At 49.1% G+C, this 17,304-nt stretch overlaps 1 protein-coding gene across 6 annotated transcripts in view; it reads left to right on the top strand.

Annotated features, from left to right (window-relative positions):
- The window catches only part of ino80 (INO80 complex ATPase subunit), a 31,276-nt gene that overhangs the window by 9,344 nt on the left and 4,628 nt on the right, over window positions 1-17,304 (top strand). For all 6 annotated transcript variants that reach the window (XM_034528471.1, XM_034528468.1, XM_034528469.1 and 3 more), the window contains exons 21-31: window positions 420-587; window positions 897-1,030; window positions 1,235-1,302; window positions 1,473-1,566; window positions 1,704-1,920; window positions 4,055-4,195; window positions 4,771-4,996; window positions 12,389-12,516; window positions 15,881-15,975; window positions 16,488-16,560; window positions 17,045-17,203. In XM_034528471.1, the coding sequence (XP_034384362.1) occupies window positions 420-587; window positions 897-1,030; window positions 1,235-1,302; window positions 1,473-1,566; window positions 1,704-1,920; window positions 4,055-4,195; window positions 4,771-4,996; window positions 12,389-12,516; window positions 15,881-15,975; window positions 16,488-16,560; window positions 17,045-17,203 (1,503 nt within the window). The remainder of the gene's footprint in view (window positions 1-419; window positions 588-896; window positions 1,031-1,234; window positions 1,303-1,472; window positions 1,567-1,703; window positions 1,921-4,054; window positions 4,196-4,770; window positions 4,997-12,388; window positions 12,517-15,880; window positions 15,976-16,487; window positions 16,561-17,044; window positions 17,204-17,304) is intronic.

The raw sequence follows: 17,304 nt of genomic DNA, 5'->3' as shown, positions 1-17,304 counted from the left end.
ATGTAGCGGTAATGCTGACTCATTTGTCTCGTGTTTTATATGCAGACGACTGGAAATCATTCTTTTTTTTACCGAACGGGTCCAGCTGAGAATATAATAATAATAATAATAATTTAATAATAATAATTTAATGACTGCCGTCATTAAAACGCACATTCCTTCGTTCTTCAAGGAAAAACAGAGACACTCTTTACAGTGTCGTTGGTCCAATAAATAGATTTCTCATGTAATCAGTAAGGACGTGAAATGTTACCGCACCGTTCATTTATTATTCCTCAAGAAACAAGATGGCAGTGATGCTGGTGCCTCAACGGCTCAGTTTTAATACCTCCCTTCTTTTAACACTTCCACGGGCGGGTCTGAACGCTCATCGGCGAAAAGACTTTTCACACACACACTTCTTCCGCTCTCCGACACAGATCGAGATCCTGACCTACTGCCAGCTCACATCCCGGCAGCGGCTGCTCTACCAGGCGCTGAGGAACAAGATCACCATCGAGGATCTGCTGCAGTCCTCCATGGGCACGGCCCAGCAGTCCCACACCACCACCTCCTCCCTCATGAACCTCGTCATGCAGTTCAGGAAGGTACGAGCCGCGAGACGATCGCGGCGCTAGATAGACGCGGGCAATCTCAATGATTGATTGCCGTTATTATAATAATTCGAGGATCATTTGAACGATCGTATTATCAAAACTTTTTTCTTATTTATTTATTTTTTCTCCAGCGGATTTTCAAAGGGCGTTCCAAAAGCAATACTAGCACTATATTTTTACGACTAAAATTTGAGATGTACTATTAAACAACGATTTGGCAGTCTGAGCACAAGCACAATATCGGTTTGTTCTTCTAGATACACTGACTGTGTGTGTGTGTGTGTGTGTGTGTGTGTGTAGGTGTGTAACCACCCTGACCTGTTTGAGCGCCAGGAGACGCGCTCTCCTTTCCACATGTCCCTGAAGCCCTACACCATGTCAAAGTTCCTCTACCGTCACGGCCTCATCCACGCACACAACCAGGCCAGAAACAAGTGAGTCCGTCCACACAGATACCACGTCCACTGACAACGGGTCTACGAGCATTTAACACTTTCAACACACTTAATTTATCTTCTAGATTTTGATACTAATATTGTTGGTCGGACTGGATTCCCATAATCATCCCACGTTCAGTCTCCTCGTGGCTTCTCTCACGTGCAGTGGTGTAACTCGATCCGTCTCTGCTTCCCCCTCAGGTTACTTCAAGTGCTGTTGTCTCCCTTCTCCCCAAATCACATCCAGCAGTCTCTTTTCCACAGAAAAGGTGAGCGCGTGTGAAGCTCTGAATTCAGACACTGAATAGAACCAGCTTCACACCGATGCCTCCTTTCTCCTCCTCCTTCGATGTCTTTCCTTTTTTGTTATTTCCGTACGTGTACTTCCGTATATTTATTTTTCTTCGTTTGGACTCATATTCTTCTTTCCGTGTTCCAGCTGATGACAAAGGAAGCTGTTTCTCCTTCCTGCGCTTCATCGACGTGTCACCGGCTGAGATGTCCAATCTCATGCTGCAAGGGACCTTAGTAAGGTAAGCTTTAAGTGTCCATCTTCATGTCTGTTGGATGATTACAAATGCCCAACTCAATGTAGTGAATATGGGGATTCTTTATAAAGTTTTGTTTCTATGGAAATAATCTTTGTAATTAATTTTTTTTCCTTTCTCAGATGGTTAGCCCTTTTTCTGTCCCACAAATCTGCATACCGGCTCCACCATCAGCGCCTCTTCGGCCTTGAAGGAGGCGGTCCGGAGGAAGCCGGAGACTCGCAGGAGGAGACGGGGAGGTCGCAGCCCACGAGCAAGTGTCTGTCTCGCAAGGACCTAATTCTGTGGCTGAACAGACCCACCAACTTCCCAAACACGCAAACCAGCTCCGTTGTACAGGTGAGAAAACCTACAAGACACACACACACACACACAGAGACTGAAATCTCTACCCAAGAACCTTTTTGAGTCTGCCGACGATGTTGAAATGTCCCCCCCGGAGCATCAGCCAGTGTTGCTTTCTGCCACCGGGTTCCTCGCCCCTCCTCTGGGATCCAGTGAGGAACCCGATCCCTTTTGTCGCCCCGTGACCCAGTGACACTGTCCTGCCTTCTGTGTTGTCTCCAGGGCGAAGTGCAGCGGAGCGCCGTCCATTTGTTTAGTTTTTTTATGCTATTTGGTTGATATGATGTCATAGGTCCTGTCACAGGAAAGCTGCCTACGACGACACTGATAGCCCTAACGGAAGCTGGAGATATCGATTAGTTAAATGATTAGTATGATTGGGGAGAAGTGGTGCGTCGCAGTCGGTGATGTTTGTCAGTTTCGTAACTCCAGATAAATGTAGCGCAGCACCACAGTCCTTCTCAACTTCACTTAAACGCTTTCATATGTGCTGGAGTCTGCAGCTCCGAACCCGCAGGGTAACATTGAGACGGCCCGTATTTTTGTATCGTTTGGCAATATCGAAACCTAATTTCGAAAGAGAGGCGCTTTCGAAGGCTGTGAGCAGCCCGGCAGAGCCGCTGCAAGTTCTCCGTGTTTGTGAGTCGTTCATCGGGTGGAAAATATGCTGTCGGGGGGTAATTCCATCCTCCTCTTCCTCTCTTGGCTTCACCACACGGAGTCGGGCAGCTGCCCAGCGGCTTAAGGAATGAAAGAGCAGAGCAATCTTTAAAAAAAGCAAGTTAAAATGTGAAAAGAGAGAACTTTAAAAAAAAAAAAAAAAGCGGATAGTGTGTGACCATGCTGACCCACAGACTCCTGCTCAAGCTTCTAGAAATTACCCACTACCCACATTTTTTTTTTTTTTTTTTTTACCTCTCAGCTCCTCAACTTTCTTTTGAAGCCGTCTATCTGGCACCCATCGCCTCTTCTCTCTGCTCGGCTCACCCCTCTCCCTCTCTCTGGCTCTCTCCCTCTCTCTGGCTCTTTCTCTCTCTCTGGCGGTGTGGTCAAGCACTGCTTTCAGCTTCCCTGCTGCCCCCGTTGAGGATCTGAGAGAACCGGGCAACTCCGAATACCTCGTTAACATGCTTTACGTTCTTTCATGCCATCTGTCAATCATGCATCTTAAAGTGACAGTACACGACTGGCCTCTTGAGCCCCCACACAGCTAATCATCACTCAAACGCACTGGCAGCATGCTTTCTAAATTGTCTCGTGCAGAATAACAAATCTGTGGAGAATTATCCTCCCATTTGTCCCTAAAAAAAAAAAGGTGAAATACTAATAATGTTTTTCAGCCACGCTTTGGCTTCAAAAAACCGATTTCTGCTTTGGTGTATTTATGTGGCCAAGAAGCATGTTTTGAGTCTGTTGGAGAGAACCTGAGTCCTTCTATAAGCTCTGCCTGTAGATGGCGCTGTGGATCCACCATTTCTGTACCGTCACACAGAGACAGTAATGCATAACTCTTATAACGCCTACCACTGCGTTGTAAACATGAATTATCCATTATTATGTCTTCGCTTCCAATGCATGTATAATTTATTGTGTGTGTGTGTGTGTGTGTGTGTGTGTGTGTGTGTGTGTGTGTGTGTGTGTGTGTGTGCGCGCAGGAACGATTACACGATCAGCCGCGCCGTTAATCCTGTGACACTCGACTAAAATCACATAAGCTGCATAATCATAGATTTAACATAACATTTTAAGCACTTGGTTGACATTTTATATAACACGTCAGGCATGTAGCCAATAAAAAACTTAAATACCATCAGAGCAGTTAATAAAAAACATGAGCGCCGCTGCCGCACTCTAATCTCTGTTGCTTTCGGTTTGTTTACCTCTTACTTTTACTTTTGTTTCCTACAATTCTTTAATTGCCCACTTTGCCATAAATCACAGCAGGAATAAGTTCAGCAGGAGGTGTAAAATCAATTGTTGTGGCTTTTTAAATTACTATCAATTTAATACTCTGATGTAATCACTCAGATGTAATCGCTGTATTTTTGAAGATGTGCGCTTTATGAAAAGGATTGTAGTAATAATCTCTTTCTGTGTGTGTGTGTGTGTGTGTGTGTGTGTGTTTCAGGACCTGGTGTTCACAGCCTTAAGGCCCGGCATGATGGGGCACGCAGACGTGAGGATCCACAGTCGAAACTCTTCCACCTCTACGCTGCGGCCCTGCCAGCTCACACTGCCACCCAAGTTCCTGCTCGCCGCCACGCCCAGGGTGCGTGCGTGTGTGTGTGTGTGTGTGTGTGTGAGAGCAGCAAGTGGCCCAATAAAGGCGCTCTTGCATGTCCTCTGTGTGTTTGTGTGGACGGCCTGTGTGTGTGTGTGTGTGCGCGCTGACCCGTGCAAGACAGACAAGCATTTGGGTGGTCGTGGAAAAGGAAAGCGCGGTGCACATTGTATTTTTTTTTTTAAGGCCTTCAACAATGAGCACTTATCTGTGAAATGTGTGTTTGACTGTGTGTGGCTGGGCTGGGGGGGGCGACCGCTGCGGCTTCCAGCTGCATTTAAAACAAACAGAGACTCCACCAGTAGTCAAGCTTCCTCTTGCCCCCTCCTCCTCCTACACACACACACACACACACACACACACACACATAAAACCTGCCGATTCAGTGAAATCAGCATTCATGCATTGTTTTTCCCTCTATCTGTAATTCAAGTATACATCTAGGTGGTGTATTTCTCTGCATTTGAAAATGAATAGTTTTTCAACTCATCCTCTCCCGGCCACGCAATATTTTCTTTCGTTTCATATGTAGGCAAAAATCTTTTTTTTGTCTGGTTTCCTAGGTGACGGCGGTTCCCATGGAGCGGTACTGTGACGATCGCAGTGCGGAGTACGAGTGGCGGGTGACGCGCGGTGGCGGGGGCACCGTATTCAAACAGTGCTTCCTCTACGGCTCCCCGGATCTCGCCTCAGACTGGCTCGCGAGGGCCAACGCGTTCCACCCACAATGCCCCGGGGGTGTGATGGCCCTCTACCCGCGGCACGGGTGGTCCTACATCCGGATACCTGGTAAGGACTTTGTGTGTGATGTTGTGTGGCTGCTTTACACAGAGCTCGAGCGTAGAAGTGTTTTCTAAGCTCACGAGTTCAGTGACGGTAACCCATAGTTGCTACCGTTGAGCCCAATTTGAACTGACGGTTTAAATCAAATGCTGGAAATCCAGTTTTTTTGACTGAAGGCTGAAATAGGGGCCCTGAGAGGATGGCCAGCGGGGGCCGAGCCGGGCACGTGTCCCTCTGCCCCGATCCCTCGCAACCCGATGGACCTGCTGAGGTGAAGGCATTCTGCAGGAGTTCACACGCATTAATGCATACCGGCGATTTCCGTTAAGGTGTGTGAATACGGGGAATAAGTGTTGTTTTTTTTGTGTGTGTGTGTGTGTGTGTGTGTGTGCGTGCGTGCGCTCGCAAAGCGCCTTTTATCGGAAGAGCTCCGCTTGTCCTGTCGAGGGTCAGCTGGCGCTGATTCTCTGCCAGGGGCTCCGATGACTGATGGATGTCCAGGGTGAGAGAGGCCATCACAGTTTTTTAATTTTTTTTTACAGACAACACTTCCCTTCTCGCTGACCCGCTCCACGTCTGTCATGGATTATGATGACCGTGGACATTCCTGGCACATAAAAAAAAAAACACTTCTTTTTTATACTGCTTTGATAAGCAATGCACACATTTTCACATCCCACTCTCTCACAGATTGCAATAGTAATGCTTTAAAATAATGATGTTTTCTTTTATCCATCTACATGTGCTTGTGAGAGCGTTTTGTTTGTAAAAGTGAGAAACAAAACAGTTGTGTGTGTGTGTGTGTGTGTGTGAGAACAGTCTTGAAAGCTCTTGTGAAGTTATACGGAGGCAGACAAAGCGAGGAAGTTTAGCTACTGGTCATTGTTCAAGTGCTGAGTTAGGTAACACTAATAGATGGTCCGTGTGTGTGTGTGTGTGTGTGTGTGTATATGTGTGTGCGTGTGCTCTGTACCATCGGGCCCATTCAGGGAATTTGTGCAGCGCTCACACGGGGGCCCGAGGTGTCTCTCTCCCACGCTCGGCGGCGTTGCCTTTTTGTATTCACACGCCGCCCGAGGGACAAGCCTCACCTCCCCGTCTCTCCCTCCAACAGACAGGACCGGGCCGCTGATCTGGAATCAGTATCTGGCCTCTCGGTCCGTCTGGGTCTCCCACTTGCTTCTCAGCCTCGGTAGGAAGGAAGTGACCCAACACTCCGGCACCCGTCCTCCCGCCTGAACACATTGTCGCCGCATCAAGGCCCAGATATGTACGGCGGCCCGGCTCAGGTTTCCCACCCTCCCTCAACTCCGCTCTCCATGGTCTCCCCCCCACCCCCCCCACCCACCCACACCTTTTTCTGAGAACAAATGGCAGAGCGGAATGAATGACTGTTTGTTTCGAGCGCCGTGGCGTGAGCACGGCTTGCCCACTGATATCGGCAGAGGAATCTAATCAGAGGGCTTATTAAGAATCGGGGCTGGAATGTCTTGGACCTCCCCAGATTTATTTGTTTGTTTGATGTTATTGTGATGGCAGAATTCCCCTTCGGGAAAGACGTTTTAGTGTGTCTTGCTAATATTAATATTGACGATTTATGTGCACCTGGTTGCAGAGAAAGCAAGGTGCATGCAGGGTAATATTCGCCACCAAGGGCTTGACAGGAGAAGAGGCTTCGAGTCCTGTTGGTTCTCTCCGGGAAAAACTTCCCATCTGGACGACTTACGAGTCGGGTTAAAGATTAGTTCGAAAGGGAAAACGCGACCGTAGGATTATTTGCAGCACGACACGGAAATAACCTTCCACGCTTGTCCTTGTTGCCCCCCCCCCCCCCCCGGCGTCGCTTTCGGGGTAATTAGAGGGGCGCCACTCGGCAAAATGACAGCCTTCTCACTGTGGCGCCCGCTGTTGGCTCTCGCTCTACCTTTTTGTGGTGAGCTGGAAATTGACTATAGAGAGAGAGAGAGTGAGAGAGTGAGAGAGAGAGGCCCACATCAGGCTGTGGGAAATGCAGTTCTGCCTTCCTGTCCCATCAAAGAAACGACCGACTCTCCAGCAAAATGGCAGGAAGCTTCCCCGGCCCTCCGGTAGACGGACGGGCACAGAACAACACAGACGGCCAGCCTCACCACATCGCCGTCTGACTCCGCCCCTCTCGGTGTGCATTTAAAACTGGCACCGGTTACCGTCTGTGGTGTTTAGCTTTTCCTTTTTTTTGGCAGCGGCAGAGAAGAAAAAAAGAAGAAAACCCATCCAGCCAAGTGTGTAAAGGGGAAGAGGGTTTGTTTTGCTTTCCTCGTCCAATTTATGGTTATTAATGCGTCCCCGCAAGATGGAAAGGCGTGTTCACTGATTCTTTAGGAACTTTAATCCCAAAGTAGACTGAAGGGGGAGACATTAGCCACGTTATACCTATGTGATGACACCGTGTGTGTGTGTGTGTGTGTGTGCGTGTGTGTGTGTGTGTGTGTGTCGAGTCAGCGCTGGCCACAGGCAACTAGCAGTAATCTATCTTAATGACAGTTCACAGTGGTGTGGTGAGGAGGCCCCCCGACTGTCTGTCTCTTCCCCTTGCCTAACCACTCGTGGAGAACCAAGAGAAGGGTTCCCCCTTACTTGTTTGAGGGGAGAGAGTGATGTATTAACAAACATGTTCCATATATATATACACTGTCACAAGTGGTTGCACACACACATTTCAGGGCTTTCAGGAATGCGTGTTTTTGTCATTTGGCTCTAGATGCAGACACATTTCTTTTTTTTTGTATTAGTTTAGTTTATCATGTGTAAATCTCCTGCTTTTTTTTCTTCCGTCCGCCACTTTGCATCCCCAGAAACCTCCCACGCCGGCATCTGGCTCTTAGCTCCGCCGGCGCTGGAGCTGCGAGGGAAATTAAGTTTGAGTCTGACTTTTGTCAATACCGAATGCAGAGGCAGCAAAGTAGCGCCGGGCTAATATTTCCATCATCAGCGGCGCTGGACAAGTGTTGCCCATTGACTTATTGATCGCACAGTGTAAAGTTTCATTATACAGTGAGGGGGGGCCGGCGCTGGATTCGATCTCTGATTCGACCCGCTCCGTGGCCCCCCATCTGTCTCTCTTTCTCACATAACCGTCCATCTATCTTCTTTCATCAGCTCTTGACGTTTTCTCTCTCTTTTTTTTTTTCTTTTCTTCTTTCTTTCTTCATTCTGCGTTCTCGCTGCTGTTCGTCGCCTCTTTTTTTTTTTTTACCGATCGCATCTGGCCCCGCTTCCCTCCCCTGGTTTTTATTTTTTTTGAGGGGGGGGGGGGTGCATCTCCGCTCTTGGCTTTTTGGGCATCGAGCGCCCGCGTCGCAGCAGAGAGGAGGAGGGGGGGGGGGGGGGGGGGGGGGGGGGGGGGGGGGGGGGGGGGGGGAAGGACAGAAGATTGTAGTGGCGTATTAATGAAATTAGCTCCGTAGTTGGTTTGGGAGTATCAGGCGCCAGGCACCGGGGCTGGGCCGGGGTTAATTAGCTGGCAGCAGGCCTCTAATTGGGTCAGGACCGTGTCAGGCCCCTGGCTCTGGCCCTACAGGGATTGGATTACACTGTCGGGGGACAGACAGCAGGGGGAGGGAGAGAGTGTGTGTGTGTGTGTGTGTGTGTGTGTGTGTGTGTGTGTGTGTGTGTGTGTGTGTGTGTGTGTGTGTGTGTGTGTGTGTGTGTGTGTGTGTGTGTGTGTGTGTGTGTGTGTGTGTGTGTGTGTGTGTGTGTGTGTGTGTGTGTGTGTGTGTGTGTGTGTGTGTGTGTGTGTGTGTGTGTGTGTGTGTGTGTGTGTGTGTGTGTGTGTGTGTGTGTGTGTGTGTGTGTGTGTGTGTGTGTGTGTGTGTGTGTGTGTGTGTGTGTGTGTGTGTGTGTGTGTGTGTGTGTGTGTGTGTGTGTGTGTGTGTGTGTGTGTGTGTGTGTGTGTGTGTGGGGGGGGGGGGGGGGGTCGAGAGGGCGCAGTGGATGTGGTAGGAAGGGGGAGAGAGGAGGGACAGGAGAGTGTAGCTTAATCTGCCAGCAGGAGGTAAGGACGGGAGGAGGAGACGAGGAAGAACACCGCAGTTAGACTGGATTGGATTTAGGTGGGTGGAGGGAGGGGGGGGGGGGGGGGGGCAGGTGGTGAAGCTTGATATGTGTATCCATAGTAACAGCGGAGTGGTGTGACACCACACGGGATTTGCTTGTGTTTTCGCGGTGATTCCTCGTCCTCGTCGGTCCACAATTTAGAAAGTTACATTTTTTTTCGTCTTAGTTTAGACGCAGTTAAAATCCAGTATACAAACACAGGCCCCCTCAGACATCCCGGAGACACGGGGGGGGGCTAGTCTTATTTATTTCACTGCACTTTATTTATTTCCTTTTATAATACTCGCGTATTAAGAAAAGGATCCCAAATGTTCTGCGGTTTGGTTCTCATGGGACGTGTTCTCCCTTTTTGTTTGGCCCTTAGCTTCACGTGATAACACTGTCAACAGGCCAGTTCATGTTCAGCGGCCTACCGAGTTATAAATACAGACGTATCCGTTTTAATCCTTCTCAGCTCCCTATAATTCATGTTGCATGCATGGTTTATTACATCCAGTTTGTTCACATTCACGACCAACGCTCAGCCACGTGGAGCTTATAACGTAAGCCATGAGTGTTGCGTTGGAACACGACAGAACCTACAAAGCCCGAAATCCCAATTATTAATTTTCTTGGCTTTGCTTCATAGGGTATGGCGGCGACATTTAGATTTTCTATACGCAGCTCTAAATGTTTTGAACTCGGTCACCTCTCTCGGCAGAGCCACGTCTCGGGGGCTTTAAGGAGTTTGGATTGTCGCGCAGGTGTGTGGGGGGGGGGGCAGACGGCCTCGCCGTTTCTGTCGGACATCTGTTTCCCGGCCTTCCTTTTTGATAACGTAGCATCTTTTTTTTTTTTGTGTGTGTGTGTGTGTGTTTTCACGATCACGTCGTGTGTTGCAACTGCTTTTTTTCTTTCTTCTCCTTCTCGGATACGATCGAGATCTGACGGGTTCCCTCGGTCGAGTTCAGAGAGATCGAGATGTCGGACCGCGGCTCTTTTCTCAAGGAGCAGAGCCTCATGATCCAGGCATAAACGAAAGAATTACCCACGACCGACGTGCCTCTTAACACAGAAATCATAGTGTCTAAGTGCTTAATATGGGATGTTCAGCTTTACAGTTTTCACCCTTCAAGAATTGGATTAAATACACACAACATTCAGTCCTGTTTGGCCACAGAGATCCTGAGATAAGGGCTTTAACTTCTCTTCAAACAGGGCGTCGGAGTCTGGAGGCTTAAGCGTAATCTGGATTGGTGGCAGAGGCTTGAGCAATATTGAGCATATATGAGTATTTGCATCTGGGTGGTTGGTATCGCCGCAGCGGCCCTCGTTCGACTGGCACCTGTGGTGAGGAGGCCCACGTCTGAATGTAACCACGACATCACCGCCACCGCCGCCGCGCTTAATACCGGGGGCCCCGCTGTAGCCGGAGCCACCGCAGACACCCCCCCCCCCCCCCCCCCCCTTCACTCTCCGTCTGGAACCTTTTTTATTTATTTATTAATGCTTTGGTTTTTTTCCCACCACCGCACATGTCTAATCCTGTGCATGTCGCACGCTCGCTTCCTTTTTACTCTTCGGTTGCCCCACTTTCTCGACGCCACGGGCAATTATTAGGTCTTTGGCGGCGGGATACAGTGTTTGTGTAATCTCGGGGGGGGGGGGGGGGGGGTGCGCCGCGCCGGTTCTCTCGGTACGTAACCGGAATGAGCCACGCCGGTCTGGAACGACGAGTAAATCTACAGTTAAGTTTGCTTCAGATTTAGTTTATCGTCTCTCGGCGGGTTTCCCCTTCATTTCCTCCTCCTCCTTTACCTTTTTTTTTGGTTGATTTCATCCCGGCTATTTTTTTAATATATATATATATATACTCCTTGAGAATGTTAATGAGTGAAAAGTGCCGGCTGCGTGGAGGAAAACCAAAGGAGTGAAGTGAAAGACGTCGATGTTTTCTTTGATTCAACAAATGCCTCCGACAGGCCGACGGTGCTCCACAGTGACCTGCTCTCCGATGCTTCCCCAGAGTGTCCCCCCCCCCCCCAGCTCATCTGTTCTATTAGTTCCTCTTTAACACCTCGACAGGGCCTGACCTTTTATTTTGAGGGGTGTGTGCGGTGGGGGGGGGGGCTATACTAAAGGGTCACAGGTCAGGGTTCAGTCCGAGTACGCATTAGCATAGAATGCTACTGGTTCAAATGGAGAACCATCCAGTTTGTGAGTGTTTTGCGAGACGTTAGCGCACTTTATTGTCTTCACGCTGGCACATTTCTTATCCGGCTTTTTACACGCATTGTTTTGCAGGAGCATGTGTTTGGGATTTAACGGAGCGCCGTTGGTTACGCCGTTGGTTACGGCGCATCGACAAAGCGAGGAAACGAGACTGGGGAAATATTTATACGTCCCGTGTTTTTCGCCACACAAAAGGGGGGCGCTTGGGAACAAGTGTCCGACTGGAGTGCGAGGCGGCCGAGCCTGACTCTCCCACAGGGACTCTCTTGTAACCCTGCCCCCCCCCCCCCTGTCACCCGACCCCGGCCCTGGCCTTAGGTTCCCCTCACTCGGGGTCGCGACCCCGTGGTCAAACACCATAGTGTGCCTGTTCCCGGGTCGATGACGGCCCCCGGCCCCTTTTCTCATTCTGCCATTGTGCCAGATGACATTAATTCCTCATCAGCTGGACATGGAAGGAACCACTTCAACAGCAGACCCCGGATCAGATTGCTACCCCATTTGCTCTCTCTCTCTGGTCAATCGAGGGCCGAGCAGCACCTGACGTGGTGTTGGCGGTGACCTGACCGGGGACCAACTGCCGGGCCTATTTGTTTCGTCTTTTGTGCCATTGTGTGAGACGGGAGTGTAAATCACTTGTTCTCACCATTTCTCTCTCGCTCTCTCTCGCTCTCTTTCTTGTTCGTTCTCCATCACTCTCTCATCAGCAGCCCAGTCAATGAGGGCACACGCTTTATTTAAACAGCCACCAGATTAGACACAGATTTAGGAGTATTGATCCGCAGGCTGATCCACTCTGGTGAAAAGGTCTTTAGCCCAGTGAATACAATACCTTTGAAGACTTGTATTGATCAGGGAAGAGTTAATAACCTCTGAATTGATTGGGCTGCTTTCCTGTATTCTGCCAGTAAGCAGACGTATTATGAAAAATATCAAGTAAAAACACTAAATAAAGGAAAAGAGTGACATGACAAGCTTTGCTTTGGATTTCTTTACATTCTGGTAACCAATAAGATATATATATATATATATATATATATATATATATATATATATATGATGTTCTCACTTCTTCGTCCCTTCTTCTTCTAGATAAGGAGAGCCTGATCACGGACAGCGGCAAGCTGCACACCTTGGACATCCTGTTGAGTCGGCTAAAGGCCCACGGACACCGAGTCCTCATCTACTCCCAAATGACCCGCATGATAGACCTACTGGAGGTATGACACACACACACACACACATACACACACACACACACACTGAACATGATAATTCATGCAAAAAAATAATGAGTTTTAGTTGCGCCATTATTGAAGACTTAAAAGTCTTTTTCTCTGAAAACACACCTTTTTTTTAAAATTCTTTTTCCCATTTGCATATACCCGTGTCGCTCCAGGCGAGTTTTTTGAACTGGTCGGCCTCCACCGGCGAGATATCGAGCTCCGGTACCTCCTAATCAGCCCGCCTGTCCCTCGTTAGCGGACTCATTAGACGGCTAATTAACAGGTCAGGGCTAATTAGCCGGGGTCTCATCTGCAGGGGAGGCAGCCAGATGGGAGGGATGACTGGAAGGAATGAGAAAAGGAGGCGATGTGGAGGGGGGATGGGATGGGAGTGGCAAAGGGCCTTAGGGTTAGAAGAGAGAGACATTCTGAAGAAGACAAAGGTAGTTGTTGGAGACGGGAGCTAATGAGGAAAGATCATCACAAAGCCTTACGGTTTTATTACTTTAATCTACAGAGGATAAGTGATTTAAGCTGCTTTGATGGGCACAAAGTCAACACGGATACGTCATCGAGTTCAAAGTATTTGCTGAAGTCTGCATCACTGCAAAAGGAAAATGACGGCGCAGAGCAATTCTGCCGGTGGTCGACGGCCATCGGTGCAATCCTCTATTGTTGTCTCCCCCCCCCCCTATTCACACCCCCATTCAGACCCGGCCCAGGTACTTAAGGGCCGTCTTCCTGTGTGTGTCTGGGAAAACGGTGGGACGGCCTTGTGTTTTGAGGTCGTAGGAAAACAGCAATGGGAAGAGTGTTCAAGGCGGCTTCGATGACGCGTTAACCCTTTTAGCCCCCGCCCCACCAAGGTATGCTCTCTCAGTTTTCCTCAAACCATATTATCTTTCCTATCGGTCGGGGATTAAAATTCTGCAGATGGAGTTGATTTCCCGCACACGAGACTGTGACTAAGAGTGAAGGAGGAGGCCGATGCGAATCTCTGTCGCCGCCGTCATTGTTTTCGTCGCCGGTCTCCTGGTGACATCATCACGCAGCCGGGTGATGGATCGCCGAGATCCGGGTGCCCCGTTACGCAACACAGAGTCATGAGTCATGATGCATTCTGCTACGCTGTGTGATGCAAAGAAAACAAAGTGTGCATTAAGAGTTACCTTTACGGGGATTGTGGGTAGTGGAGTTTTTTTATGGATGGATGGCGTTGCAGCTTCGTCCAGTCTTCTGTCACGGGCTGGACTGGGGCGCTGCTCTTAGATATGACTGGTCCAGAAGCTGCTGATATGAAAAATCCCTCCACCGATTTATAATATATTTACGATCTTAAATTTTTATCGCCATCAGACTTCATACGATGTTTTCGTACTCCTCAAAACCCGTGAACGGACTTTGATGTAGTACAATCAGTCCTTTTCAGTTAATTCAGCACTCAAACATGTTGTTCTGTTGTTTTTGTATGTCAGTGCTGTACATTATTATTATTATTATTATTATTATTATTATTATTATATGGCACTGAGAACAGTTAAACTCTACAAAGACGTTTCCGTGGTGACACACTGCGTGTTCTTTTCTCTCGACGTCGTTATTTGTTAGCGGTTGTCGAGTTGGGAACAGACTGTTTCGCCGCGTTCCCAAGACCAGCACTAAATACACACCGAGTTTCTTCGGGGGCTCATTATTGTTTGGGAAGTGGAGAACAAACCGCCGGCCACGCCTCGCTGTTCCTAAGAGCTGCTTTTTTTCCCAAAGTGCCAAACTCTGAAGGTTTGCCATGTGAGCAGAGACGTAAAAAAAAAAAAAAAAAATGAGGAAATGTCGTCTCGCTTTTAAACAAATGTCTCCCATACATCATTCCAAGTTTGTTGTTGTTGTTGTTGTCGGATATCGCAGCCATACAGATGTAGTTTTCACTAAATGTGTTCCATAATGGGCCGCTGACAGCTGGATGAACACGTTGACCAGTTAAAAGTGCATTCACCCCCTTCCTATGGAACACGTGCAGAAATAAAGCTGTGTCACTTCTGATTAACGGCAACCCAAACACAATGCGAGAGAAGGTTGCCAGCTGTTGAGGTAAAGATGTGGCAGCTCTCTCCGAGAAAGTCCACAGGCTATAAATCACGTCAGCTGAAGGTTGCAGATCTACTTTTCTTTTCTTTCTTTTTTTCCCCCCCCCGATGATCTGGGCAGATGATTTTCTTCTACATTCGGTAGGCTGAGTAAGACTTTTTCTTTCCGTGGGAGCAACAGTATCTGCAACATCCTGCTGGCGAGCCCTCAAAACCCAATTCAACAAGGTTAGCGGCGTTTTTGGCGCGCGGCGGGCTAATGGTCCCTAATGTAGTGTTCACTCGGAGCAGATGGGGCTGCTGGGAACGGAGCCAGGAGGGCGAGCCCTGCCGGGACCGAGACCCCCCCCCCCCCCCCACCCCCTACCCCACCCCCCCACCCCCCCCCACCCCCACCCCCCCACCCGAGAGCCACGACAGGGGGTTTGGAGGGTCACAGAAAACATACCGTCAAATCACTGATATCATTGTTAACGATTGCGAGAGGTGAGTCGTGACGCGCGCCAGTATTTGTGGTTCATCTGGTTTTTTTTTATTTTTTGGGGGTGGGGGGGCACTGACATGTTGGAGTGAGCGGGTCGGGGGTTCAGGGCGGTGCTTAAAGAGAGATCAACATGCCACCTCATCACTGCTGTTGCACTTAAAGAACCCCTCCCATACACACACACACACAGCTTAGCAGACATTGGGGGGGGGGGGGGGGGGGGGGGGGGGGGGGGGGGGGGGGGGGGGGGGGGGGGGGGTTGAGTATCAAATTCTGCATTTCTCAGTGTCTCTGGGCCGAGATTGAGGTTTCAACTCCAGCAAATGTGCATAAGAAATGTGGGATTTTAATATTTTGGACTCGGACGGAAATTCTTACATCGAAGATTAGTATTTATTTTGACCCTCGGGGCTCAACAAGTAGACCGACAGGCTTTATTTGATCCTCACAGGAAGACCCATGTAGCTGTGCATGTTTGAGAACTCATTCACTTCAGCAAAAAAACATTTTCAGACGGGTCGTATGTTTGTTGGGTTCAAAATATCAAAACTGAAGGTGATCCAGAAAGGTTTGGATTAAAAAACCTTATTCGTGAATTCCGTGCAGCCGTAAAGTAACTGATCGCATAGTGACAACTTATCTACAGCAAACGCTTCATAATGATGACATTTTTGGAGGCGGCAGTATGCAGAGTTCTGGCCAACAAGAAGAATAAATGGGCGGAGAAGTTTTAACGTGAAATAAATTGTCTCATCGGTTGTCTAAATTATCTTCTCCTCCATCTCTCCAGGAGTACATGGTTTATCGTAAGCACACCTACATGCGCCTCGACGGATCCTCCAAGATTTCTGAGCGCAGAGACATGGTGGCGGACTTCCAGAGCCGGTGGGTGAAGATAGATAGGATCTACAGTGTGTGTGTGTGTGTGTGTGTGTGGGGCTTTCTGCCATTAACTTAACTGCAAATCCGCTATGTTGTATATTGCAGCAATCAGCGGATGGTTTAATCTTACACGTGCACGTCCAAATATGTTTGTGCTTCTATTTCCTTGTGAGTGTGTAAGCTCTGGTTTACATTAGTGTTCAGTTCTTGTAAGGGGGGGGGGGGGGGGGGGGGGGGGGGGGGGTTGGGGTTCAGTCACCACACTACCACCGGAATCAAGTACACGCTTCATTCCAGTTTTTAGCTGACAGGCTGAAAGCTCGGGGGCGACGTTTTTTTTTTGTGCAAATAGTTCCTCGATTACACTGTAATTTAATTTAGTTCCATGATACTGTATATGGACATTTGTACTCGCACGGTTGTAAATGATCTCTTTCCATTTTATTCTCTGCCCCCCCCCCCCCCCCCCCCCCCCCCCCCCCCCCCCCCCCCCCCCACTCCTTGCCCCTCTGTAGGACGGACATCTTTGTCTTCCTGCTGAGCACGAGGGCCGGCGGCCTCGGCATCAACCTCACTGCTGCCGACACCGTGAGTGTCCCCGACACACCGAGGGGGAACACACTTCACTCAACATTCCCTTTTCTTTTACTTACAAGAGTCAGAAAGTTTGTGACGACCAGTGTTTCAGTATTAATATAGTGTGTGTGTGTGTGTGTGTGTGTGTGTGAGAGGGGGGCTGATCATCCACATATAAATGATGGTCTCTCTCTCTCTCTCTCTCTCTGCGTTTATCAGCATCATCTCCCTTTGTGTCCCTAAAGCCCCGTTCAAGTGGGATTAACTTTCACGTTCCAAGTGACTGTTAACGCGGGACATCTGTCTCGTTAAAGCGGAGTTCGCTCAGGATAACACTTCCCCTGTAATTGGTCCCAGGAATTACAGATACGGGGGCGGGGTGGGGGGTGGGGGGGTGTTTGCATCGCGTCCGGTCCCTGTCGCCGCGCAAATTGAACCAACGTGGTAAACGATAACAACGCAGCAGTACAAGTTGAGATGTTTTCCCTTCCCCCAGGTCATCTTCTACGACAGCGACTGGAACCCCACGGTGGACCAGCAGGCCATGGACCGAGCTCACAGGCTGGGCCAGACCAAGCAGGTCACCGTCTATCGCCTCATCTGTCAGGGCTCCATCGAGGAGAGGATCCTGCAGCGGGCCAAGGAGAAAAGCGAGGTCTGAAACGCGAGCGCTCGTTCAGCCGGCGCGCAAGAGATGACACCAAAAAAAAAACAAAAAAAAACTGTTTTAAATGACGCGAGTAAAAAAGAAAGAAA

Source organism: Cyclopterus lumpus, chromosome 24 (assembly GCF_009769545.1).
Source record: "Cyclopterus lumpus isolate fCycLum1 chromosome 24, fCycLum1.pri, whole genome shotgun sequence".
In the NCBI taxonomy this organism is placed as follows: Eukaryota; Metazoa; Chordata; class Actinopteri; order Perciformes; family Cyclopteridae; genus Cyclopterus; species Cyclopterus lumpus.
Note: the sequence above shows the minus strand (reverse complement) of the source record. Positions and strands in the feature narration are given on the sequence as shown.